This window comes from Pagrus pagrus, assembly GCF_965226575.1.
Source record: "Pagrus pagrus genome assembly, chromosome: 6".
Lineage (NCBI taxonomy): Eukaryota > Metazoa > Chordata > Actinopteri > Spariformes > Sparidae > Pagrus > Pagrus pagrus.
Window position 1 is genome coordinate 14,237,759 of NC_140190.1, and position 27,084 is coordinate 14,264,842.

At 42.9% G+C, this 27,084-nt stretch overlaps 1 protein-coding gene across 1 annotated transcript; it reads left to right on the plus strand.

Annotated features, from left to right (window-relative positions):
• The first annotated feature begins 6,929 nt into the window (after nucleotides 1-6,929).
• plpp2b (phospholipid phosphatase 2b) lies at nucleotides 6,930-27,028 on the plus strand. Its single transcript, XM_084354293.1, has 6 exons — nucleotides 6,930-7,492; nucleotides 19,630-19,781; nucleotides 20,059-20,321; nucleotides 20,946-21,003; nucleotides 22,491-22,667; nucleotides 23,621-27,028. Exons 1-6 carry the CDS (start codon nucleotides 7,417-7,419, stop codon nucleotides 23,777-23,779), a joined length of 885 nt encoding a protein of 294 aa, XP_084210419.1. The 5' UTR covers nucleotides 6,930-7,416; the 3' UTR covers nucleotides 23,780-27,028.
• The last annotated feature ends 56 nt before the right edge of the window (nucleotides 27,029-27,084 follow it).

Sequence of the window (27,084 nt, forward strand, 5' to 3'; positions counted from 1 at the left end):
TCCATGTTTCTTTCAGCCCCAGGCCCACATAGTGGAGGGTTATCTAAGTGAGCACCTCGAGCGCCTGCAGTGTGAAGACTCTCTGAAGAAAAAGTGGACCCTCAGTCCATTCACTCAATACACAGTCCAACTGCGCCTCCGCTACCTCAATGTCTGTGTGTGTGTGTGGGTGTGTGTGTGGGTGTGTGTGTGTGTTTACCAAATATAACTCTCACAAGTCAACAATCCAATAAATAAAGTTAAAGATTAAATTAAAGTAGAGAACTCTTCTCACTCTTTCTGAGCACAAATTGGCCAAAGAACAGCCTGTTCTGCTAAAGTTAAATCATTAACAGTCATGTGACTCAGTCTTTAGGAAAAAAAACAAATCTCAGCCACTGCTTGCGTCCTTCCGGTTTCTCCTGTGCTGTGGCTGCCCTACTGATGACAGTCTGTCCTACCTTGCTGTCATGAGAACGCCTTGGTCCATGACCAGTCCTGATTTGTGCATTTTCTGGGTCGAGGTTGTCCCGGACTGTCCTCAGGTTCTCTGTTCCGATCCCCACCCATCTCAACAATGACAGACCTGTCTGTGTAGCCCTTATCTTCGACACCCTTCATTGTCAACCTGACCTCTGTGTTCATCATCAACATCAACATCTTCAACATCAAGACAGAGGAAACAAATGTGTCTGCTATTGTATATTTCTATATTTTATCGGGTCCTATATTAGCAGGGAACAAACTGTTGGGCAGTGTGGTGGTGTCTGATAAGACTTTATACTGGACAGCACTAACAGACTTCAGACTAACAGCACAACTTCACAATGCATCCCTTGGTGCATTTCTTTGCAGGGTTATTGTCAAGCCTTTAAAGCCTCAGGTACTTTATAAAAAGCCCTTTTTACCTACATATTCAGCCCACTGTTTATGCTTTTGGGTCCCCACCTCGTCCGCCAGAACCACGAACTAACAAACTGAGCTGTTGACCTGGAGTCTAGTGTTCACATCCGTCCCCCTCTCTGTGTCCTTGGTTTGTTTCTCCTGGCTCAGAGCGTAATAAATGCCTTACATCGACACATTGACACAGGGGAGCAACTTTCCTGTTTGTAAAGCCAACAAAGACCAACCCTCCGACTAACAGAGTGGCATGCGATTTAGGGCCAATCCTGCAACCTGATACTCAACCTTAAAAAACTGCACTTAAAGGTTGTGGTTGCACAATGGCAGACGCGCTTCCGTCCTGTGGCGATTTGACCTCAATTTTTCAATTTTAAAAAAATCGAGTGAAATAGTGAAGAGTGAGGTTCAAAGGAAACCAGTCAATACACAGATGGTGTCATTTTTTCCACCAGCACTGTGCAATCAGTATTTACTTGGGAATGACAAGTTAAAGCAATAGTTGGGGAAATCATATCCATCAATAGCCACTACATACACCTTAACCTCCATGAAAACACAAATGAAAGAAAACTGATATTTCTGCTTTTAACTAGCAATTTATTTTCTTTCCAGCTTATTTTTTTCTCATCTTACTATTAATGTATTTATTTTAACATTTACTTATTTATTTTTGTATTTATCTCTGTATTCCTCTCCCTTTGTCTTATTTCTGCATTTTTCTTTTTTTCCCTTCATTTTGATCTCAACTACACATCTACAAAGTTTCCTACCTGCATCATGTGTGGTTGTGCCACTATCGCACTTACACAATCTTTCCACAAACAAACAGACAAGCAGAAACATATTAACATCTGGCAAAATCCTCAAAATCACTTCATAGTTAGCTCCCACTACAGACGGTGTCTCCAGGACCACATTTTGCCATGAACATACACACAGACTGACAAACTTAAAAACATTACTACCCTCTCCTTTGATTTCTCTCCTTTAAACTCCTCTCCCAGGCTCTTTAGTGCCCTCTGCTGGCCCCAGGCTGCAGGTGAAGGAACACAGCAACAGTGCAGTCCTCCTGGTGTAGGGAGCCTCCACCTGTGGAGGAGCAGCATGGCCTCATCACTCAGCACAGCCTCCACTGTCATAGGGAGAACAATGCAACAAGCAGGCTTAAACACCCTGATATACTTGGCCAATATACAGTACTCTTCGTTGTGCCTCACACACAGTCTACAGAAACTCATAACAAGCGGTGACATGAAAATATTTTTGAAAAAGTCTTAAAAGAACATTTGTTGCATATTTTAATAAAAGTTAATTTTAATGAAATTAGAAATTAACATATTGCATATTGAGTCTATCAGATCTATATGACAGCTCACACAGTGGCAGGAGAAGGACGAGCTGGTCCACCTCAGTGGGTTACTGTAGGTAGGTTACAAGTGAAGTAATCTCACCTTTCTGGTATTTTTCTGCCTTTTTTAGATGAGAAAGGTTATTAGTCTTACTGTAAGATTTGCAGAGCTCCAAATCATTATGAGGCATCTCAACCACCAGCTGTCCGTAATCACAAAACTAAGGTCAGTGTTTTGATCTTTAAGAAATATGTGAGAGTAACTTTCATTGAATTATGTAAGCTTTATCAAACATGTACAGTGTATATTCCCACCATTTTGTACACTTAACTGCGGAAACTGTTAGCTGTTAACGATAGCTAGTGAACGCTAATGTAGCAGTAATGTTAAAGGTCCAGTGTGTAGGATTTAATGGCATTAAGCATAGGTGCTTGCCCTACGCAATAGCCTGACATTAAATATAAATGCACGTCGTAGCGACACGGACCGCAACAACTCTGATGGGTCTGCTTGGCGGCTTCTCCTCCGGTGCTTAGCAGCAGTGCTCATAATAGGGATTGTGACCTGTAGTTTCCCCAGTAAACACACTGCACTCTTTGGCTGTTGAAGTACCTTCTGGCTCCTCGCGAGCAAGCCTGGCAAATGCTGCCTTGCCAGTACCAAGTCGTTCAAGCTGGGTTTGTATGGAGAGTCGACCCTCCCTGCAGACACCCTGCCTGTTTGCTCTCTCTGGCCCAGAGACACAGCCGTGGGCCGAAGGAGTCGGTGAGTTTAAAGGGGAAAGTAGAGCTGGCAATCTGCTCATTGCCACCAGCAACGCAGACAAGCCAGCGCACATGTATAAATGTTCACCACGACGTAGGCCTCTTGCGTAGGTTACAGCGTCAGCTCTACATAGAGATTGTAGAAACACGGCGGTGCAACATGGCAGACTCCATGGAAGAGGAGCTCCCTTGTTCTGTAGCTTATAAAGGGTTCATTCTAAGGTAACAAAAACACAAAGATTCTTAGATTTAGGCGATTATACACTAATGAAAAAATAATGATACATTTTACATTTAAATACTATTCCATTTCTGCCAATATATCTTCCTAACTCCTACTCTAACTCCACTCTGGACCTTTAAGTTCCTTCATTTTCGTGTGAAGAATCAAATTAAATGACCTAGGAATCAAACAGTGAGACAATCGACAATGAAAGAGGCTCGATTTTGTTAGTCTGGATATGTAAGAACAAAGGTTAGTCTGGATTTTTCATACATAGGAGAGATATGAAGTGCATGTTTAGAGCAGTACGGCAGGAAAAGCCCTCATGTGACCTAAGTGCAACCGTCCCTCTATCTCTTCAGGCCTCCTGTTCCCTCGACCATGCTTTAACTGGCTGATTAGGAGCTACGCTGCTTATTATGCATATTATTTATTTGAGGAGAATAAATGCAAAGTGGGCATAAAATGTGCCTGTGAGGGCAGCTAATGAAGTTAATATGTTTTTACTCTTCTACAGTCAGACAACAGAAAGTAGATTTGTAACAGTTTCTTTAATAAAGTGCAGCGTGCAAGCAGGAAATAGATGCTTTGTTTTTCTCTGCTTAAATGAGCTGAGTTGTCTCCACTGAGTATTTACTGTAGGCAGGAAATCTGCATTTGCATTTCAGTTGACCATAAAACATCACAGAATAAACAGCGGGACTGGTAGCTAAGACTGGGTAAACTATTAACATTAATATCGCTGTTCTTTTTCAGCAGTTCAAAGCTCAGACTGAAACATTCAGCTCCCAATGGCCCTTTGTTCCAAAGATTAACAGACAAAATAAATAAATTTTAAAAAAAATAATAAACTTGCCAAAGCTTCCATTTACATTCTCTGTTTCTTGTTCCCAGGATAAAGCAGTTTCCTGGAGTTCCTGACCCTGCACTGAGCAGTCTGACCGCCTGGATCTCCAACTCTGGACCCCAGAAGCAAAAACTTCTACTCTGAGGGAGCGGATCACACTTCAACCTCTCAATTAACTAATGACCTGCAGGAGGAAGAAGACTGCTGAAGCTTAATGTTATGGATGTATGAGCAGGCACAGCTGAAGAAAAGCATATGAGGATGCTTGGTGAACCTTTGTTCTTTTTTCTGTTGGTTACAATGAAAAGCAATGTGCAATTAACCGCACAATGTTTGTGTTTCTGTCCTTTTTATCTACAGTTACAATAAATCAGGTAATTTGGTAATACCAACATTTCTCCCATCCTGTTTACTGTGTCAGGTTAGTCCCTTTTAATTTGTTTTCACACTGAATTTCACATCTAAGCAAGAGCTGAAATGAATGTGTCGTATTTTAAAACAAACTAAGAACATATTACACCATTTAGTTTGGCCTTGACTATTTGTACTGTTTGTGAATGAGGTGAAAAGCTTCATGGACAGTGACTTGAAATGGAAGTTTAGGCAGAATGGGCCATCATCCTTTGTCAATACGATGGAGGTTCGTTTTTGGTCATGAAACAGAAAACAGTAAATCTTTTGTATATTAAAGCAACATTATGTAACTTTTTTACCTTAAAATAACAGCTTCACAATCATGTTGGTGGTACAGTGTTTTGTAACAGGGTGAATAGTGTCTCTGTCTCAGCCATCCCGCCCCTCATCACTTGTTCCTGCACTATGTAACTTCAGTGAGAGTGTAGGATCACAGCGTTACATACATGTTTACTTCAACATACAAGTTTTCAACACATAACATTATTATGACGTAATGAGTTTTGTTTGTGGTTAGCACCGACATTACATCTGACAAAGACCTGAGATTTGTATTTACGACAGTGGTGTTGCACTCACAAACTGTGGGGGGCGCCAATTTCTACATAATGTTGCTTTAAATTTGAGCGTTTCCTGATGGTGAACAGGTGGACTGGATCATGCTGCACGAACGAGATAGAGGAAACACCTGGGGGCAAAAAAGTCAAGCTGGAAGATAGTGAGAACGGATGCATAAAAATGGGAATATTGACATCGGTGTATGGTTTTGTCCTCGGTGCAGAATCGTGGACTTTCTTATTACATTCAGAACCATGCGGGTCAACACCCATTCCCATCTTTTCCTCTACATCTGCTACTTTGTATCGACATAGCATTTTCTAATGTGTGGACCATAGAGCGTTTTCAATTCAATTCAATTCAATTCAATTCAAGCGGCTTTATTGGCCTGGCTGCATACAAGATGATGTTGCTAAAGCAAATAAACTATACAATCATTATAAACATAATTCACAACAACAACATACAACAAACACTGTCTAAATAATTCAGAAACATTTACTATAAAGCTTGTTTCACTTTATCACAAAAGTGAACATATTTTGCTCACAGCACGACGAGGTTACAACTCCACAAGCCATATAGTACTGAAAGATGAACGCGAGGCTAAAATACAACATTTAAAGGCACATTTGTGAGGCTCTATTGTGCAGAACATCCAAATGAATCTTGGAGTCTCATTCCTGTTTCTGTTAAAAGAAAAGAAAAGAAAAGAAAAGAAAAGAAAAGAAAAAGTAGATGTTAGAGAGGGTCGATCTGGCGTTGGTACTGCTGGTAACAACCAGAAGGGGGCAGAGAAAACTCAGTTTTAAATGTACTCCTTGTACTGTAACACTGAAGTATCATGTTCCATCACTCCCCACCCCAGATATTATTCTGTTTCACTGATGATTTCAGTTGCACAGTCTTAACTGGCAACTGGACAGTTTTCATATCCTTAATTAAATGCGTTTAATTCTTCCGTTTGCAAACATGCAGGAAGTCAAATAAAGCTGCCAGCCAGAGTTAGTGCATGCGAGATTATCTACTCAACTCAAGTGTGCTGAACTAATAGACTTGGGGGTAAACATGGTGTTTGTCATGCAAACAGACTTAACTGTTAATACACACAAATGACTCTAATACACACACGGCCGGGTGCAGCCAGTGAGTGGTGGTGCCCTGGTATTGACTGCTGCTGCTGGTGGTGGGGGGGGGCATCCTGGCAGCTTGGAGTCCTGCTGGTGTTAAGTCATGCTAATGTTCCTTCAGTCCCAGCAGGGCTCGTTAAAGTCTCCCAGCTTTTGTTGGGTTGTAAGTTTTGTTAGTTACATATTTTTTAATAACACCCACCAAGTGTGCTCAGCGTGTGTTCACCTCCCAGTGACACGGAGGTGTTGACTAATATGTTTGGACCTGTTTGCTTTTTAGTCGGCTTCGATATAAATCTCTCTCAGATGTGTGGGGAGGGTGCACTCTGGGAAAAGGTTAAGTTCTTGACAAAACTGAGCAGTTCAAGTGTTTGTCCTGCGGGGGGGAAACTGAAGTGCATGCTGGGATGAGATCATGTAGGGCTCTCATGTATGTGAGGATTTCAGAAGTGATCCTCAATTAAAGCCACAGCCTCATTGTAGTGCTTTGAAATCCATCATGTCCTTGATTCAGTCCAGATTACTTCAGATAATGTGGTCAGGTGTAATGACAGTCATTTGTTTCAGCTTTTAACCCATTTTTCCTTCTTTTTCTTCATTCTTCTGAAGTATTCCTGACCTGGCAGAGCAGTTTTATGTCTGGCTGTACTGTTGTCAGGCACCTCCTCCTCCTCCTCACAAACTTTGTCTCCTCTCACAAAAGCCATAAAATACGTTGGTTTTCAAGGCAGGGAGAGCAATATCAAGCAAACCGCCGCGAGGTTTTCTCTCTCGCTCTTTGCACGCCTGTGCGTAAAAACTTCGAGGCTGACGACGATCAGATAGCCAGAGAGGAGCCAGACGAGGAAGTCGGGAGGAGGGACCAGTGCAGTGGCGTGGCGTGTGTGTATGTGCGTGTGGAGCAAAGAGTTTCTACTGGATTCTCCGGACGCCTCCAGCGCTGTGAAATCGGAGGATCTCTGCAGTTCTGCTTTTTGTATCCAAGGAAGCGATGCGCACAACAGGACGCACGACTCCAATGCCGCCGCGCGTCTGCTGAGGACCAACCAGCTGCCTTTTCGAAGAAAGTTACACACCTATGCTGTCAATGTCAGCACAGGTAGTGCAGAGGATCCCGGAAGAACTCGTAGTGCAGGTTGGCAGGTTATTTGCATAGCTTGTGCTTTCTTTACCAAAGCGAGCAGGCGCCGATGGACTTACTTAAAAAGTAGTTATTCGCTCTCGAAGTCGTCGATTTTTTTAAAAGTAAATGACCGAGAAGAAGATGAAGGAGCTGAGGAAGAAGAAGCTGTACGTGGTGATGGACGTCATGTGCTGTGTAGTTGGTAAGTTATGGACGCCAAGTACAAAACATAATCTTTTATCTAGGAATTGCTCTCGAGTGTTGTCAACAAGAAGAAAGATGCGATCTATGTGTTGTCAACACTCTTGTGTTGTGTGTGTGTTGTGCACCCACGACAGCAGCTCAGGGATTCGTCGAAATAATGTGATCTCTGCTTTGTTTGTTTATTTACGCGTTCAAATGACATAAAAACAAGTTTTTAATCAGATCCTCGGGGCAACGCAGGAGCTATTCTATCCCGGTGTCTCTTTTTAGAAGGCAAATGAAGAAGTAAGTGGATTTCCACGCCTGAGTCCAGCTCCACGAGAGCAGCCTGTCAGCCGGTTTGTTTACGCTGATCCCAACTGCAATATTGTCCAGGCTGAAATGTGTCACAGGAGTGGAAACATGATTCTCACTCTCCTCGCTGGGCTGCATGCTCCATCCTACACACCGAGAGAGAGAGAGAGAAAAACCGTTGCAGGACTTTACACAGCCTCAGGAAGCTGAATGTTTGTTTATGGAAATCCGATATGCATGTGTGCGCCCCGCTTATTCCTCATTTTCTTCAATTCTTTGTCCGCCAGGAATCTTCTCAAGAATGTCCCCACAACCGACATACACTGCATTTCTCAAAGTATTGCTTCCACATTGCTCAACGGCCCATTGTTTTTCAGACCTTCAGTTCAGAATAATGAATAATTCTGGCTGTTTTTTGTTTGTTTGTTTGTTTGTTTTAAAGTTCCCATTTCTGGAGGAGCTAGATCACATCATGACTGTGCAAGTTTTTGTCTCTTTCCCTCTCTGGGTAATATGAACCAATAATGACATGTCGGAAAATGAATCATATCAGTGACACATTGTGGTTGTAGTTAGTCAACATTTGCCTTTAATCTTTAATGAATGGAACAGAATATGAAATGTTGTAGGGAGGACCACAGGGGTCATATGAATGGCCATGAAGCATTTTATTAACTGATTTCAAATTGAACAATTAAACAGTAATCACAAAAAAACGAATCCACAGATAAATAAATTAAATAACTAGATATTTTTCTAATTAAAAATTTAAACAGGCAATAAAAAAGAGTCCATTAATAACTAGAATGGCACTCAGTAGAGCGCATACCTCTGCCAACAATCCCCTTTAATTCACTCAAGCCTAATCCAACCTCAAACTTGATAGCCCCTTATCACTCTAAATGTTTTGGACCACTCGTAACTGCTTAACCATAATTCTGGATCTGCACCAAAAGTTAATGGGGTCTATTCTGGGCCAAGATCCATCCTCCATCCAAGTTTCGTGGAAAACAGTTAAGTAGTTTTTGTGTAATCCTGCTGACAAACCAACAAACGGGCACTGTGACGGATGTAATTAGGTCAAATTTTGAAAAGGCTTAATAACACTTTCTGACACCTTTGGTCCTCCCCAGCGATAATAATAAGTGTCTGATAATAACAAATGTGAGAGCTCCTCACCGCCACCCTGCTGCCTCAGAGATCTTGCGTGTGTGTGGAATGTGCCACTGTGGCGGGACGTCGGTTTTCTTTATTAATGCCACAAGCCCTCGACAGACGTGTGTTGTGTAATGGTCTGGTGTTTGGCGGCATGCTCATCCCTTGTTGTGTCTATACTGGTGTCAGTTGTGAAGTTGGGAAGCAGGGATGACGGCTAACGTAAGTGCTGATCTGCTCCGCTGTGCACTTTCAGTCCCCCCTCACCCCCTCTGCTGGCTTTTCAGAGAGCTTAGGGGTATTTTTTCCATCTGTGGGAACGTCCACAGACTGCTGAACTTGATAAGCCTCGCCATTTCACTGTCACAAGTCTGGGATTAACGTCTGGGGCTGGGTTGGTCGGTCAGGTCTGGGTAGCTGCGTCCCACTCTTTTGCCTCTCCCTTCCCTTTTGCCACCCACGTCACCCACCCAAATAATCATCAAGTCGACCCCAAGCTTATGTGAGGTTGCCCCAGCCATGTAATAACAACATGGTTGAGCTTGTAATCATCGTGACCATTTGCCCATATGGAAACAGAGTTTTCAGTTTGGTTTTGTCTGCATTTTGAGGCTATTTACATTTCTTATTCTCTCCTCTCTGCTGTTGCCTTTCTTGCTCACTGGTCTTTATCTTTGCTACATTTACCTCCGACTCTAAATATTAGTCTCCTGTTCTCCGCTTTGGCAGCAAATTTTAAAAAGGAGGTTAAAAAAACACCGTAAAAGATCAATGAATAATCATTCTAATAACCGTAGATTAATTAATGTTCAGAAAGCTTAATAACACTTTCTAACACATGATACCTGGGCTCCTAAGGCCCCGTTTCCATGAAGCAAATGTTACATATAAATATGCAACTCACCTGTAAGTCTGTTCATTCCCATGAGAACCTCCGTGATCTGTGATGCGTTTGTGAAAATCCTTCGTTCATTAGTCAGTTTGTTGACAAACTGCAGCAGATTTTGGACAAACTGACCAAGCTGTTTTTGTCCTGTTGATGCTCCATGCGCATAAAACAGGGAAATGAGCTTCTCCTCTCTATCTTTAGTGCCGTTTTTGTCTATCCATAAAGAAATGTGCTTCCTTGTGTTGAACTCTCGGGGCGTACATCCATAATTACGGACACGAAACAAAACTGTGTGGAAACGAGGCTTCGCAGAGCGATTTATGTGACGGCTCGAACTCAAAACTTCCATTCTTTTTTATCCTTCGAGGGGAAATTCGATTCGCTATTTTAATGATAGTGGACGGACGATGGTTGTTGTGCACTGAAAGGTTAACATACCATGAGATAAAACGTGTTCATACAATATAGGAAAACAACCACTGAAGCTTTTAAATTGAGAAATCTGACACAAAATGGCTGCCTAGAGCCAAGGAGTGGTTTACTGATACCTTAGACACAAAGTCTGCTGTATTATCTGCTTAGTTTATGGAGAAGAAACATGCATCATGAGGGACATCTGAGCTGTTTTTGCTTTTCAAATATCTGCCGCTGTCTTGAGTTTGTTGTTCAGTGTCTTTCTCCACTGTATCCCTCCCTCTCTCCCTCCCTCTCTCCTCTTCTGTCTCTGTAAGTCTACACTCAGCACAAATAGATAGTGGGTGTTGGCTGAAAGCACACAGAGGAAAGACCGGGCTTAACCTCTCCCTGCCCACGGCTCGCAGTCAGAGCACTGCAGGTGTAGGTTGTTTTGGAGTCATAGCTCGCATTTCTGCATGACTTCTGTAGGCGACGTGAACGGCAGCGAGCTGCGTGTTATGAGTGGTGTGACTAAACCGCCGTGACTCAAGGCCTGTTTGCACTCGTTGTGCTGTACATTACGACAAACCTGTTCTGTTCTATAGTCTACAATGCTATATACACACACACACACGTTATGTCTGCTGTATGCACAGGGAGCAGCCGAAGTTTAAGTTTCCTGAATGTGATTTTCTCTTGATTTGCAGGGACACAACTGTGCGACAAAGTTGACATTGAGTCATAAGTGTGTCACCAGTTTGTAATGTGTGTATGACTCCTGTGAGTTTTACTGGTTTGATTAGTTATAGATCACACATAAAGAATAAGGCAGTGGGGTTTCTGATTTTCCGTTAAAGCGTGAACAAAGCTCTGAACTGTTCCCATCATTTAATCTTCACCTTTTTTGTTATTTCGTGATACGGTGAGTTTGCTCCCAAAGCCCCGCAGTTGTAAAACTGTCGGAGTTGCTCCATATTTCCTCCTGTTATTTTCATCCTATTAGAATGCGCTTACGTGCAAACATGGATGCCAGTTCGAGTGTGTCGGTGGTGCGCCGTCGTTGCCGCAGCGTCTCCCGGGAGCCGGGCCTCTCATGCGGCTTGCGTTGGGAAGACTGATTGTCCCGAGTTCTCAGAGAAAGGCAGTGAAGACGCTTGATGGGAATGGTTTTCCTCAGGAGAGCTCTGTCATGGAAACTGAAGCCCTTTGAAACAAACAGGCATGTTCCTCTGAGAAATATGAGCCCAGTTTATTTCTCCTTCTCATTCTCCTTCTTTGTGCTCTTGTTTTTTTCTAAATATCTTAACTTTACAAGGGTTTCTGGTGAACGAAGTCTTTTATCAGTCTTAGTTTAAAAGTGGATGAGGATCTTTTGTTGTGGTTGTTCAAAAAGCATTACCATATTCATTATGAGGCATTAAAGGAGACGTTATGCTCATTTTCAGGTTCATAATTTTATTTTGGGTTACCAGTAGAATAGGTTGTAAAGGTTTACTGTAAAATCATTATTTTTAAGACATTCCTGAAAATTGACAGCTTGTAGCACCTTGCCTGCTGTTCTCCCGGCACAGATGTAGCTTTCATTGTCACCTGCCAACATGTGTATTCTCTGCAGTAAAGCTGGAGGGAAAACATATGCATGCATAGAGAGGGAGAAGAGAGAAACAATGATTACTTTCAGACAGGGGCAAGAATTTAGGAAAAGGTCACTGGTGTTGAGTAGAGTTTGCATTTCCATATGTGATTATACCAGAAAATCACTATATATTTGGCAGTGGTATGCAGATGTTGGTGAACTTTCAGAGAAGCTCAGCACTGCTTGTGACAGCTCCAGTCTTTAACTCCTGCCGACCTTCATGTTTTGAGGTTTAAACCTGTGTGGCTCGCTTCTTTGATCCCCACCAAACCCAGACTCTTTGATTGCCGGCCCAGATTTAGCTGCCCTCCCACCTCTTCGTGCAACCTCGCCTGCCACCCCGTCTCCTTCCGCACTGCTTGGAGCTAAGCATGCGTAAATGATGCTCGGAGCGCAACAGCAGGATTAAAAATAAAAGAATGAGCAGCAGGAGCAGGATTTGGTGTGACCGGTGAAGTTGGGCGTTCCTCGTGTGAATTAGAATTCCAGAGGCCAACCCCGACAGAGGTTGTAGGCTCAGCACATACCTTCCACATTAGTCAGTCCAGCTTGGGGTGAGACAGTCACAAAGAGAGAGAGTTGGCTTGTTTTGTTGCCACAAGACATCTCTTAAAGTTCGAGAACATCACCTACGTTGAGATTCGATGCTGTAGGTTTTCTTGCCGTCATCTCGACAAAGCAAACAAAGGAGAGCAGGAAAGAGAAAGAAGAAGTGGAAACAGTGACTGCAGCTAGAAGGAGAAAAAAAAAATGCCTGCCTCTGTCCTCGTCCACGGTGGGAGGGGATGAGAGAGTTTAGAGGCAGAGTCAGAGTGACACAGGGATGAAAAATAAAAGAAGCAAGGAAGGGCGTTAATCCGAGAGGAAACGCGAGCTATCAACAGAAGGATAAGATGGATTAGAAAGGGGAAGAGAGAGGCAGAAAGAAGAGAAGAGGACAAGAGAGTGACCTTCTCGCTGGAAAGACGAGAAATGAGAGTGGAAGAAATTAGATGGAGGAGCAAATGTTCCAGCTGTGACCCTGGAAAGTTTTAGACCAAACAGGGCAGCCCCGGGGCATGAGAACAGCCCTCACAGGCCTTACACGCCTTGCAAATATGCATAATGAAAACCCAGACTGTATGTTTTTCGACTTGAGGAGAATAATTGTCCATCCACATGGCTTCGCAGGTGCAGCAGGTTATGTCAGAGAAGCCAGGGCAAGTAGGTGTGGGGTGCTCTGAAACCATTAAAATAACTTCCAGATGATGGCGGCAGTTTGAGTCCAGGCAGACAGAAATGCGAGAGGGGACGAAGACAAGAACGGAGGTAGAAAGAAACAACGAGACAGAGGGAGGCAGAGAGAGGACGCGACAAGCCTCGAATCTCAGCCCCGGACTGCGATTGTGGGCCAAACGGTCCCGCGTAATTGCACATCTGCCGAGCTAAATAAAGCACCGTCCCATTGAGGCCTCTATATTTACAACAGAATGAAGAGTGTGTGGGAGGACGCTGCGATCAGGAGAGTGACAGTCAGACAGATGGAGCTGCAGAGAGAAGAATGAATGACTTTGTAATAAGAGAGACTATGAGAAAAAAAAAAAAAAAGAAGCAGAAAGGAGGATGTGAATCAGAGCTGGAGGAAGGACTGAACTTCTTCTCACACTGACATCTTTGTTTGTGCTAAAATCTTCCTCTATTCAGCAGGGGGAGACACTGAGGTGCCACTGCGAATGAATGCTAATTTGCGGCCAGGTAAATGAGAAGCCTTAAACTTCCCAAAGTGGAACCAAATCCTCTAAAAATGGGCCTTCCTTCGTCGAAACACAGGAAGCACGAGTCCTGCATCCTGTGACTTCAAACAGGCTCCCGTTAGAGGAGATTTCTGACTGGCAGCTGGAGATTAGCTTTCTGGCTACGTTCCAAACTGGCAGCGTTTCCCTGCCCTCCATCCGTGGAAGCAGGTGTCTAGAAAGAAGATTCTCCTGGATCTTGGATAAATACCCCCACCCCCCCGTCTTACTTACCTCCGTGTGGGTTTTCTCCACCATAGATGTCCGAGTTTAGCTCAAGTCAGAGACACTGCTCAGTCTTTAAGTGGAGGCAGCTCTGGAGCAGTTTCAGTTGGGTTGCGGGGTTGTCTCGTGGTGTCCAGTAGACCTATTTTGTCTGCCGATGGGTCTATTTTTGCCTGAGTGGCTGGTTTGTTTCTTGCAGATTTTATCCAGACAGGCACTGCATCATGAGACTCTTCCACACAACTTAGGTGGTAGCACATGATCTGCCCACGACTGCACTGTAAATACTCTTTACATCATTTTATTGGAGCGCTTTAATTTTCATCCAAACTTTTTAATTTGTGACTTACAAGTGTCAAGTGCCTCATTTATGAATACAGAAATGAAAAATTCATACTTTTTTTACAAGCCAGGGGAGGGTTATTCAAGGCCAGGTGTCCTTACTTCACTCAGTCGGTTTGGCACACTGGCAAATCCAAGTTTTGTAAGCATAAAAACACTTATAAAACCCCTTAACGTATGTTTAAACAGATAAATACAAATGATAGTTGAGAATGTAACGATGTTGATGTACATTCAAAAGCTATTTATCCTTCAAGTCGGTATATTTCATTAGCTGCCGGCACTTCTCTTTGAAGCTTTTCTCTCTTAATTTCCCCGCCGCTCCGCTGTGATTAATGGCCGCGCTCTGGCAAGTGTTAAAAGCTTCATAAAAACAGGTCGACGTTACTACGCCATGTGACTCCAATGTAGAAATAATTATGTCCCTCTCTCATTTTAAAGTGACATTTACCATGCTGTTATAAGTAAATAAACATTCCCCCCAGACTTTAACCACGCCAGCCTTACACAAACCTTTAAATCCTGCTGTGATGTAGTTATAATACATGTCAGTATCCGGTCAAACGAGTCCGTCCTTTGCTTTTGTTTGCAGTGCCAGTTTGTTTTTAATGTTGTGCTAAATGCAAACAGTCCACACTGTGTAAGAAGTTAGTGTTGGCTGACGGAAGATGTCGAGTGGAAACAGATTTCATGTCACCGTGTAACGACGGCGTGTATGGATTTTACCCCCAAAGAGGGGCGGTGCTTGTTTTCATGTGTGGTAATGTAAACACTCCGAGAACATTACGTTCATAAATAATGTTTTAAGGCAAAACATGCCACGTACATTTGAGCCATGACAACACTGGATACATGAGAAGTCTGTGAATGTTTAAAATAATAATATGAAGACACTTATGGAGGACCGATACTGCCCAACTCACAAATAAATAAATTATTTCTTCTTTTTTTTTCAAATTCATTTTTAAATGTATTTATTTCTGTTGCCTATTATTTTCCTTTAGCATTTTTATTTTCCAACATACTGTTTGTATTTATGTGTTTTCGTTTGACATTTTCAATCATTTTGATTGATTTCTCTTTGACGCTGTTTCAGTCCTCATCATTTCAACAGAAATTAAATATTTTTAAAAACAAAAACTGACCTTTGTAGAATACATCAGAAGCTTGGAGTCACAGTAATAACTCCTGTAGTGACACTCTATCCGGTACAGCCCTGCATGATTTAAGTCTAACCATTTATCGTTGATGGTGACGTGGAAAGGTAAGCCAAAAGACTTTTTTTAAAGACGTACTGCTGTGTTTCTTGCCAGCTGGAAGCAGGATGCAGGATACAGATGTAGTAGCTGCCACCAGAAAGCCACATCAGTAAATCCATATCAGGGCGCCTGAGGCAGGATGTTAGTTAAATACAAGGACCCCATACTGTGCTGTTGTGACACACAGGATTTTGTTGGTGTTAAGAGGAAAGTATGTGGAGTGAGGCTTCATGCACCCGGTCACGTCCTGACTGGTAGATGTGTAAACAGGGATCCAGTCGGCGTCAGTGGGAAGTTGCTGTGCGGGGACAGGTGTCCTCCAGCTGCTGCTGCTCACAAAGAGACAAGGCTGTAGTAGAGAAAGGGGGAAGGTGGTGCCAGTGCGTCAGGCAGGTGGTTGGTGCTGAATTTGCCTATAGGCACTAAAATGTCTAGTTAAGAATGACTGCATGTGTTGTACAGCTTGTTATCATGGATCAAACACAAAGAGCCCTTCTTTTGCATGTTTGTTTTTTAATATTATTTTGGTGTCGTTTTCCCTGGGTCTTTGGTTAAACTTTACATATGTGTAATCTATGAATTTCATATGTAGAACTGTATAAAGGGACGTGGAGAGTTTATTTCCTCATATAAATAAGAAGTAAAAAGAAAAAAAGGGGGAGAGAGAGAGAGAGAGAAGATACCAATCTCATGAGATAAAAATGTATAAATAAGTGACTTTTAAATACTTTTGGTTGTTGAATTCAGCCTCTCTTGTGATCAACCTTTCTGAGTCTGAACACAGTATTATCTCTGACATTTTGCATTTCCCCCTCCATGTATTGTTTTGTAATTTCTTGGAAAAGTGTTGCAACCTGCCAGCTAAGCTTTCAGTTAGCTTCACTGAACGTTAACTGATAAGGCAGGTGTTTTTGTACTTGTACATCTTGTGTCGAAACATTGAAGTGGGGAGTTGTGATGCCTCCCTTTTTCAAATGTCAAAAGAAGATTAGAGGTTTTCGTGTGTGTTGCAATCAGCTGGCATCTCTTGTTGTGCTTCGTCCTTCCCTGTTTGTCGAGTCTAAACCGAGCTCCACCAAGGTCGGGTTACCAGGAGTCCAATGTGCAATGTGTGTTTATCCTATAGAGCTCTATTGTTTATTTTCCCTTCGACACAAAGCCTCTATTTTGCTGCTGCCCTTCGTTACCGAGCCAATGAGACTCTTTGTCTACATGGTGTCTGTGTGGAACATGTGTGCAGTTGGCATGTTGCTAAACAATGTCCGCACTCATCTCAAGTCACCTTGGATATAAGCGATGTCAGACAATAGCGGCGTCATTGTGCAGGTTCTATTGTGCGTGGTTGTTTATTGTGGGTTATTCGGGGAATTTCTCTTCTTCATTAGTTAATTAGTGGTTTATTACGACATCACAGCGCTTGGACAGTTTGAGTCATGATGGGTTTTTTTTTCTTTCTATCAGCATGTTATACTTCCTTCTTTACATCCTTTTGAACTTTTTTAGCATTCAAGAAAAAAAAAAAAAGGCCACATGTTTAAGTCAGCACTCATACATTTACAGTAGGCTGTTGTTCCATATCCATCATGAAGGGTGTTACCGAGTGTTGACCTCAGCTGAATCCTGATCCACCATCCACTTGTATATTTTCCTTCAGTCTCAGCCTTCAGCGCTGGTCTCTCATCAGTCAGTCTCGCTGGACGTCCTCCTGGAATTATGTCAGCTGCAGACATTTTTTGAGAGAATGGGAGGGGTGCGCTGCTCATTTACACAGGAATGTAATACTATTGGTGAGGGCACTTTTTCAAGTGTGCGCAGTGTTTTTTCACGTCTGTTTTTCTTGCATTTAGTATGTGGCCGAAAGGCATTTCCATAGTGGCCCCAAGACTGTCTGTCTGCCCGTTATGGATAGTGGTAGTGGATATCAGGGTGGAGGGTACATTCCTCAGTCGGGCTGCGACTCATGACTGTTTTTATCAGTCAGTAAATTGTTTAGAGCTGCAACAATTTATCAATAAATCGATTAGATGTCAACAATTAAATCAATCGCCGACTGTTCTGATAATCATTTAATCAGTTCCAGTAATTTTTTAAGGGAAAAAAAGCTTCTGATTCCAACTTCTTCAATGTGAATATGTTCTGGTTTCTTCACTCCTCTATGACAGTAAACTGAATATCTTTGGGTTGTGGACAAAACAAGATATTTGAGGTTGTCATCTTGGGCTTTGGGACACAGTGATTGACATGTCCTTACATTTTATCAACCAGCATAATTTGAATAATCCAGTTGAAAATCATATACACTTACATTATAATACACGGACATCCAATCATCACTAAAGAGTCTGTCATGCAAAAGAGCCAATAAAACCAACAAAGGGAATGGTCAAAGACGTCATATTGACATTTAAGGTGTGCCGATTGACTCACGATGTCAATTCATGCTTTGAGTAACATGCAAGAAAATGTTCCACCTTAAAAGATGCCTGTTGCCCTACAACATTAAGTCTTTCCCCCCAGTTTATAGCTAGCAAACATTGTCAAGGAATGATGAAAAGGCAGCAAAACATCCTTTAATTTTCTGGAAGAAGTTACAAGGTAAACATAATTTCTTAACAAGTATGAATGTAATCATTTCAAACATGTTTTGGCTGATTGCTGCATTGTCTTCTCAACATGATGAAGTCAGTGTAACGTTTAATTACGCTGTCAGTTATAATTGACTACTGAATGTCAACTTGCCACTGTAGGAACAGTGTTTACTAAGAAACGATCCATAATGTAACGTGTGTGTGTGTCTTAGGTGCGCTCCGGTACTTGAACAAATAGCACTACACCCCTGTAGAGCAGGCACTTAAGTGATTAATCAAGAAAATAATCAATAGATTAATTGACAATGAAAATAGTCATTCGCTGCAGCCCTGTGCCAAATAGGAAATGTAAAAAAAATGACTAATACCCATCTCGAGCTACCAGAGCCAATATTTTAAAATTGAGTTACACTCGAAAACAACCAACAGCGACATTAAATGGAAAAATGCGAACAAGCTTTAACTAAAATGAATAAAGTATCCATATCTGTCTATCAAGTTAGGTCTTCTTCCCACACACAGTATCTACTAAAGTCTTACTCAACCCACCATTATAGGCTTTAAAATGGGTTTTTCAAAGTTAGAGGATATGGTCAGTTACAATGGATTCCAACAGAGAAAAGTTTTCATGGCGGGGGGAAAAATAAGAAGAGCCTCTTAAACTACTTGCAGCATAGTCCTGTTCTCACTCAAAAAACACTTTTTCTCAAACTCTGTGTTAAACTCTCCTTCAGTCTCTGAAACCAATTTGACTTGACCTTTAAAGAAAAAGAGCATCTGCAAAATGTATTCATAAGCTTGTTTAGAGCACAGGTCCTAAAATTTTATATTTCACTCATCATGCACACACTTTTACATCTAACCTCAAAATGCAGGGATGTGGCTTAGAGAGAGAAAGAGAGGAAGTATTTTGGGGGAGGATGTTTCCGAACAACTCAAGGACATCATCCGTGCACTCAGGAGCTGTGAGCGGCTATATTTGGTGTTATTTTTGGACAGAGCCACATCATTCAAAAGAGCTGCAGTCGTGTGTGTTGTGCCTGCTGTAATTGGTGTAAAGTCTTGTTTACACACACTTGTGTCCACTGGTTGTGTGCGATGTTGATTTTTACATATGCCCACATGAGTATATAAATGCTATTTTTTGCGCTGTTTATTTCTGTAATTCCTCGCTGTGCATTTCTACCCTCACATTTAAGTACTGCATGTTTTTTTTTCCCCTCCTAGTGGGTTGTTTTCATCATTGTGATTTCAGACCTTGAGGTCCTGCGGGAGAGAGAAAACAATTTAGCTATCCTTAGAGAAACATTTTCACTTCCCGGCTTTGGAAATGATGTAATGTCTGCAGACCTTCAGAAAGCGAGACAAATATGTTATTCCAAAACATTTTTCTTAGATATTGGTGTCCGTTAACTTGGATCAACTTCGTTCCTAGTCTGTATGCCCAGTTATAATCTTGGCGGTGACCAAGCATCATACATCACTGACATAAAATACATTGATCTCATTTCACCAAAAGCACAATTTCTCCAAATATAGTGAACATTCACCTCATCTGTCTGATTTGTTTTCGTTACAGCGGCTTTGCCCTTCATCATTATGACCATCGTGTCCAAGCCATATCAACGAGGGGTTTACTGTAACGACGAGAGCATCAAGTACCCATTAAAACCAGACACCATCACCCATGGCATGCTGGCAGCTGTCACCATCTCCTGCACAGTCATCATTGTAAGTTCAGCCACAGCATCAATCTCCCCTTTCTTCTCACAGGGAGCTTTATTACGTATCACCGAGGTAACGGCAAAATCATGGAAAGTTTACAGGACTTTGCTCATTTAACAACATCCTGTGCTTTTTGCTCCATTACTAAATAGCCTTCAGGAATTGGGCAAAGTGTTCATGTATGAGGAGGAAAAGTCATTTCAATCTAATGAAGCAAAAAAGGGGGGAGAAAATGGAACAAAGCTTCAAAAAAGCTCTTTAATTGTTCTCCTTTTTTCCTCAGATTTCCTCTGGGGAGGCTTATCTGGTCTACAGCAAGAGGATTTACTCCAACTCTGACTTCAACCAGTATGTAGCAGCACTCTACAAGGTAGTGGGCACCTTCCTGTTCGGAGCAGCTGTTAGCCAGTCGCTGACTGACCTTGCTAAGTACACCATCGGCCGCCCGAGGCCTAACTTCATGGCCGTATGCGCCCCCAAGGTCTGCACGGGATACATGCAGGGGATCAACTGCACCGGCAAGCTTCAGGACGTCACAGAGTCCAGGTAAGAGGAGAATATCTCAGAATTACACTCGTATCACACGTTTCTAACAAGATTTTACAGTTTTAAAGGAGACCTATCATGCTTTTGTTTTCCTTTCCTTCAGTTTATTATTGGTTCTTGTGCATGTAAAAGATCTTGAAAGTTAAAAATCCCAAAGTCCGCACCAACAAAGCTCCTCTCTCAGAATACACTGCTCCAGAAATACCTCGCCACTTGTACCGCATTGAATTCCCTGACTTTTTTGACATCCATATGTCACCATGTCACACATTTGCATAATTTATGCCTATATTCACGTCAGGAGTGAAGCTTAATGGAAGCTGAAACCGACAGGGCCGACCGTAGACAGGGTGAGCGGTGCTGGCTCAGGCATGCGTGAGCTGATCAATCAGAGGACACTGGGTATTTGGGAGGGGGGACCTTAAAGAGACAGGAGCTAAAACAGAGCTTTTCAGACAGAGGGAGAATACAATGCTGTTACACTAGACAGGTTGAGATAGCTGCTGGGTTTTTTGAGCATGTAAACCTAGTTGTAAAATGATATAGACCTACCTGAAAATGAGCATAATATGTCTCTTTTAATATTCTGTGACACATTAAATTAGATGTTTTTCTCATCTCCAGATTGTCCTTCTACTCTGGTCACTCCTCTTTTGGGATGTACTGCATGCTCTTCCTTGCGGTAAGTACAGCACATGATCACTAAAAGTCTTATGACACGGTGTAAATATGCATCTCTGTGTACAGTAAACATGAAAATATCTCCATGCAAATATCTCAGTGTGAATCTGGGAACACAGTTCCCAGATGGGCTCATCTGACAACAGCTCATCTGGATCTGTCCTCCAGGGGTAATTGTCGAGAGGAGAAAGGGCTCATAGAGGTGGTTTGTGCCAACGGACATAAAAGGACAAGGCAAGAGTTCAGAGGAAAAATGTGTATACTGAGAGAAGTGATCTGGAGACCTCCACTGCCTCTCTTCCCAGCAATGATGAAAGCAAAGCATGTGCTGTGTTGTGTCTTCCAGTCCTATCCACTTCATTACCCTTGGCCTCATCTCTTTGTGTGAAAAGCCAGGCAACAGTGCTAGACAGCAGGCTTCAGGAGGCCAAGCAAAGCAACGGTGCTCAGTTGAATGAACATTTGAAAGAAAAGACAGAAAATCTCAAACTAGGGTCTATTCCTCAGTCTCTCAGTCCTTGCTCTCCATTTTACCTGGAAAATGGCAATGCTGCAAACAAATCGAGCTCAGCCGTGATATCCAGCCTGTGTCCTGCAGTGTCGAGTGTGCAGAGTGTGACTCTGTGGCGGGGTCTGTGGTGTGATGCCAAATTTTGCACCTTCAACAGCAGCCCAGCAGAGGCCCAGAGAAGCCTGTACTGTTGCCAGGTTCATAATTTTTTGGCATCTGCTGGTTTCCAGTAAAAAAGGGAGTTTCAGTTCACAGCAGACATAAATTAGATTGGTAGTCGACACCTTTTTACTGTTGGATCCAATTTGAGGCACATACCAGCCACTGCTTTTGCATTGAGAGGCACAATCATTGACTTTTTTGTTTTTGGTCTTTGGATTAGATACCTTTTAGCCTGAAACCTGATAGTAGGACGGGATAAGCAAATACAGAGATGGCTTTGCAAAGCAGAAATTTGACTGCTGCATTACTTCACTGCTTCATCAGCATACAAAATTATCTTTACATAACATTATGTTAATTAGGGCTGCACAAATAATCCAAATAGTATCAAGAAAGCGTGTGTTTGGTGCAGTACCAGTGCTGAACTGAGGATGTTAGAGGAGCGGGGGCAGAGAAAATAAAAGCTGTGATACGTTTATAGTGAACTGGAAGGGCACCCTAGAGGGCACTTCATCATGTTTAATCTACCATTGGGGCATCCAAGAGGGCACATGGGCAGCGTTTTTTCGAACATGAGGGCACAAGGGGGGCTGCGAATATGATCGCGCCCACTTATCGTATGTCATATCACAATCATAACATCTGTAAAATTGATTGATTGATTTTTTACCATATCGTGAAGCCCTAATGTCTCCATACCGCAAGTTATCCCTGCCTAAAAACATGGTCTCTCCCACTGATCTCTCTCTTCTGTCTTTTCTCCCCTCAACCCCACCCCACGACCCACCACCCTCTGCTCTTCTTCCACTCTCCAGCTTTACGTGCAGGCGAGACTTTCAGCTAAGTGGGCCAGACTTCTCCGGCCCACCATCCAGTTCTTCCTGGTGGCCTTCGCGGTGTACGTGGGTTACACCCGAGTCTCTGATTACAAGCACCACTGGAGCGACGTCCTGGTGGGGCTGCTGCAGGGAGCGCTCGTCGCTGTGCTCAACGTGAGTCTCCAAGGCAACTAACTTCATTCGAGGGAAACACCGCAACATTTCAGAATTCCTAATTGATGTTTCCACTATTTAAGACTTCTGATCTGATCTGAGATTTTATACTGAAAACACAATGATGTCATCAGCTCACGGCTAAAAAAAGTATGACTTATCTCAAGAAATCATGCTCACACAACATGTTTTGACATGTTGTGTGAGGTAGCCTTCAACCTGATGACATCTTAACCATGAGTCTTACCCCTGTGGTTTCTGGCTTAAGGAAAAGCAAACACGGGCGGGACGGTCCAGATCATAAGAAATATTATTTAATGGAAATCCTTCTGTTAGTGATACTCCCTTCAATGGCGAACAGCTGCTGAAGAATCCCTGTTTCAGCTTTCTCTCAGTCTCACTGTGAAAATCCGCACAGACAGGAAGCGTGAGGGTAGTGTGACAGCCGCAAAGTGTGACTTGACACAAACCCACACACTCACACTGGCATGTTCTCAGGCAATAAGTCCATTCTCCTCCTCACTTCATCCAGCTGGGCTTCTTTATTGTCTGGCCACTTCCCCGTTTTGAGTGAGCCGCTGTCAGCACCGCCTTGTGGAAATTCTGGAGTGGTCGAGTGTGTGTTCGTGCATGTGTGTGTATCCGTGTGTGATTAATTGTGAAGCGAGCCCGCGCCTTTGGCCTTCACATTGCTGTGCGCAATTAGAGACCCTCCTGGGCATAGCGTTTTATGGCCGACAGGGGTTGCGCCTGCTCTCTGTGTGTTCCTCTCAGATGTGTGTAAGTGTGAGTGTCACTTAACAGCTGTGCACGAACCTGTCCAGACATATGTAATCACAGTTTCCAGCCCTGCCCTTACCTCCTCTGTATCCCTCACATGCTTTTACAGCAATCTCAGTGAGAAAAATATCCCCTAAGTGAACAAAGCTAACCTCCTCTCCTCCCCTCTGCAGGTGCACTTTGTGTCAGACTTCTTCAAGAAGCGTCCGCCACGTTGCGCTAGATCTGACGCAGGCGATAGCGAAGAGCCGGAGAGGAAACCCAGCCTGCAGATTGCAGACTCCGAGCATGGCAACCATTACAACTATCACCACAATCCAGGCCCCGTGTGATAGCGGATGAGGCTCGGGAAGAAAGGCTGCAGCCTGCAGAACCCAAACCTGTGTGATAGGGTCCAACTCCGGGCCTTCAACCTTGATTGTGCAGTCAGCAGTGTTTAGATAACCTGGGTCACCTGCGGTCCTGACTCTGTAGGCTGCCTGCTGCAGACTCCTGATGCTATGTGAGAAGTCCTATGAGTGTGAGATGTTTAATCTTAGAGTGTCTATATGAATTTTGCCACCAGCTCTTTATATGTCTGTTTAGAAGGAGTAAAGCTAAGGATCCGGTCTGTAGCTTGCAGCCTCCAAGCCCCCATCTTCTTCCCCCTGTGTCAACCACTCACACCCTTACCTACTCCCCAACCACTGGACTGACTGAGGGGGCTGCAACCCATCGCAAGGTGCCTGAGCCCCCCCTGAAAGACACCATGATGACCTCCTTTTCTCCTGTAAGAGAGAGAGGAGTATATTGTTTTTATTACATCGTTGTTGATGTTGAAGCGTATGTGTTTAAAGCTGCATTAAGTGAAAGACTCCAAACCCACAGTGACAAGGCTGTTATGATACACCAAGCGATTGGTGCTAATGTGTTAGCAACCAAGCTACACACACAGCTAAAACAGAGGACTGTGGGTCTTCTAATAAGAGTCCTCCTGGCCAAATGACAAATGTAGGTCTGATGTTCACTTGTCTTTATGCCATGAGAAAAATATGCTTTTTTTGGCTTGAAACATGGTAATGATACAGGAAATAGCTGCCTACAGTTTCATATAATAGGTCAGTGAGAGTGGTTGGGTTTCAGCTGTATAGATGGTCTGAAAGTGCCTGAAAACCTCAGAAATCTGGGGGCGGGAATTTGTTGATTCACAGTGGGATCGGCAGTACTAGCAGCTCTTTTACTTACGGGGAGCTCTTTGATTTAATGTTAACATCGACTTTATCGCTTAATGGAGCTTTAACATTTTTTATGTTTTGATCTTTTTGTATGTAGGGAGCCAAATTTGTTGGCAGTAGTGAAAAAAAAAACAAGTCAGAAGAAGAAAGACAAGAATGTTGATATTTGTTGGTAAAAGCACAATTTGTTGATTGATTAGCTTCACTTGAGTGCACCTTAAACTGGCTTCACATGAGAAGAGTGTTGCAAATCATAACAAATTATTGCAATGGCAACCAGTTCACAGTCGATGAGCTAGTTTTCTCCATGGATCATGCCACCCTGTTGGCAATAAAGCTCCAAAACTCAAAATGTCAGCTGCAGGCCAACCCAAAGCTTCTTTGAAAAAAGATGTATGTCAACTTAACCGACACGCCAAACTAGCATCTGAAAGTAGTTGACAATAGTTCTCCTAACTGCCACACAAACAGGTCTGGGTGAACAATGTAATGTTTTTAAAAGTGACTACACAGGCTTGTCGTGCTCGTGATCGATGACTCACACTACTTTGATCGACTCTGATTCACTGGTTCCAGTCGAATTCAGCTCCCAGCAATTACTCTTATTGGGCGTCGTGTTGTATCACTGTGTATGTCCAGATAAAGAGTTTGACTTGCTGAATCAGCTCGATGGTGCCAGCTAGTCTGAAGTTTCAACTGTGGGGAGGAAATATAATGAGTCTTAAAGGGTAACCTCACCAATTTCCACATTAAAGGTCCTGGGGAATACAGCTGCATATGAGACAAAAGAAGTATAAAGCCTTTTGTTGCTCCAGAGTAAGCTGCATTTGATCTGATAAATTGCCTCCAGTGATGCACGGAGCTGCATTGTGGGTAATGTCCATCACTGGAGGTAATTTAGCAGATTACATGCCGCTTTATACTTCTTTCTTCGCTTACCCCCCAAGACCTGTAAACACACTTTAATCAGAAAAATTGGCCGAGGTTACCCTTTAAGGGCAGACTTGATGTCCGGGCAGGGTTTGATTCACCCTCAAATTTAATGATGCTTTTCTAAAAATGTGTAAATGTAACTGTGGAGTTTATGAGTGACTTGTGTTTCCCTTGTGTTAAATGGACTGCAGTGGTAGAAACCATTGATGCAGACGACTTCAATCCCTGTTGGACTATAATGTGTCATACCACTACTATATTGCCAATCAAATCTTAAGGAATTTGGCCTCTATATTGTCTTCTTCGTTCAGTTTTTTTTTATCTCCAACTATAGTAATCAAAGAAGGATGAGACAGCCATTTTGAAAATGGTGTTTAATTTATTTTAAATACAAGAAGTTCTTTATCGACTCTTACAAGGTTGGAAATGCCAGCGCTGTTTTTGTGCAATCACCCCTGCTTGCCACTATGAGCCACAAATAATGTATGTACTAATGCTATGAGACATGTTTCATGTTGCGTGAAGGATGTATATACATGCTTGTGTGTTTGTATTTCACGTGTAGGTACATTTTTAATTTTGCCTGTACAGTGTGCTTTGGCCTGTGCCTTTTCAGACTGGTGGCTGTTGAAGTCGCCACACAAACGGATCCAATTCCAGGTCCAAACATAAGCCAGATGCCTTGGCAGGGCTTTTAAAGGGCTGTTGTAATGATAAAGGGTTACATACCCAACTGTGTTTTTGAAGCTAGTAACACCGCTCCGTTGCCACTTCAAAGATTCGTCTGTGTTCCTTTTCCCCTTCCTGTGCTGATAGATGGGGTTAATTTGTGAATAAGGCCTCCTGTATAGATCGTGTACAGCATGCAGACCCCTGGAGGACTGACAACACATCAGACAGACCACAAACCTGATTGGGGGGGGGAGACAGGAAGACAGAGAGAATCTCACCTGGTAGTGATTGTGAAGCCCTGAAGCTGAGCTGCGACTGGAGAAAGGCAGGGTACTTTTAGGGGAGGGGTGCGGGGTATCCCATGGTGAACTCCGGTCCCCGGGGTCTTCTACACATTAAAAACACAGATTTATAACAAGAAACAGCTGGAATTGGTTGCAGTGAAGTGCCCCCCCCTCTTCTTGCTGCCTACATTTAAATCATCCGTGTATTCCTGCAGCCAGACTAATAGCCCAAATGAGGATGTAGAAACGTCATGTGTTTGATGCCCCTCATGGTAACTGAGGTTCTCAGCTGGTGATGTGGCTCCACGTGTTGTTATGCTTTATTGAATTAGTGCCTTAAAGTAGGCACTGGTTGGCCAGCCTCCTGTTTATATGTCGACTTGTAGGTATGATTTGTGTTTTTTGCTCTTTTTGTACATAGATTATATCTATAGGCTCTAAACAAAGGATTTTAAATAAAGATATAATCCACATTGAATTCAATTGTTTTGTTTTATTTTTACATTTAATGTGACTGATGTTATGATGGACTGG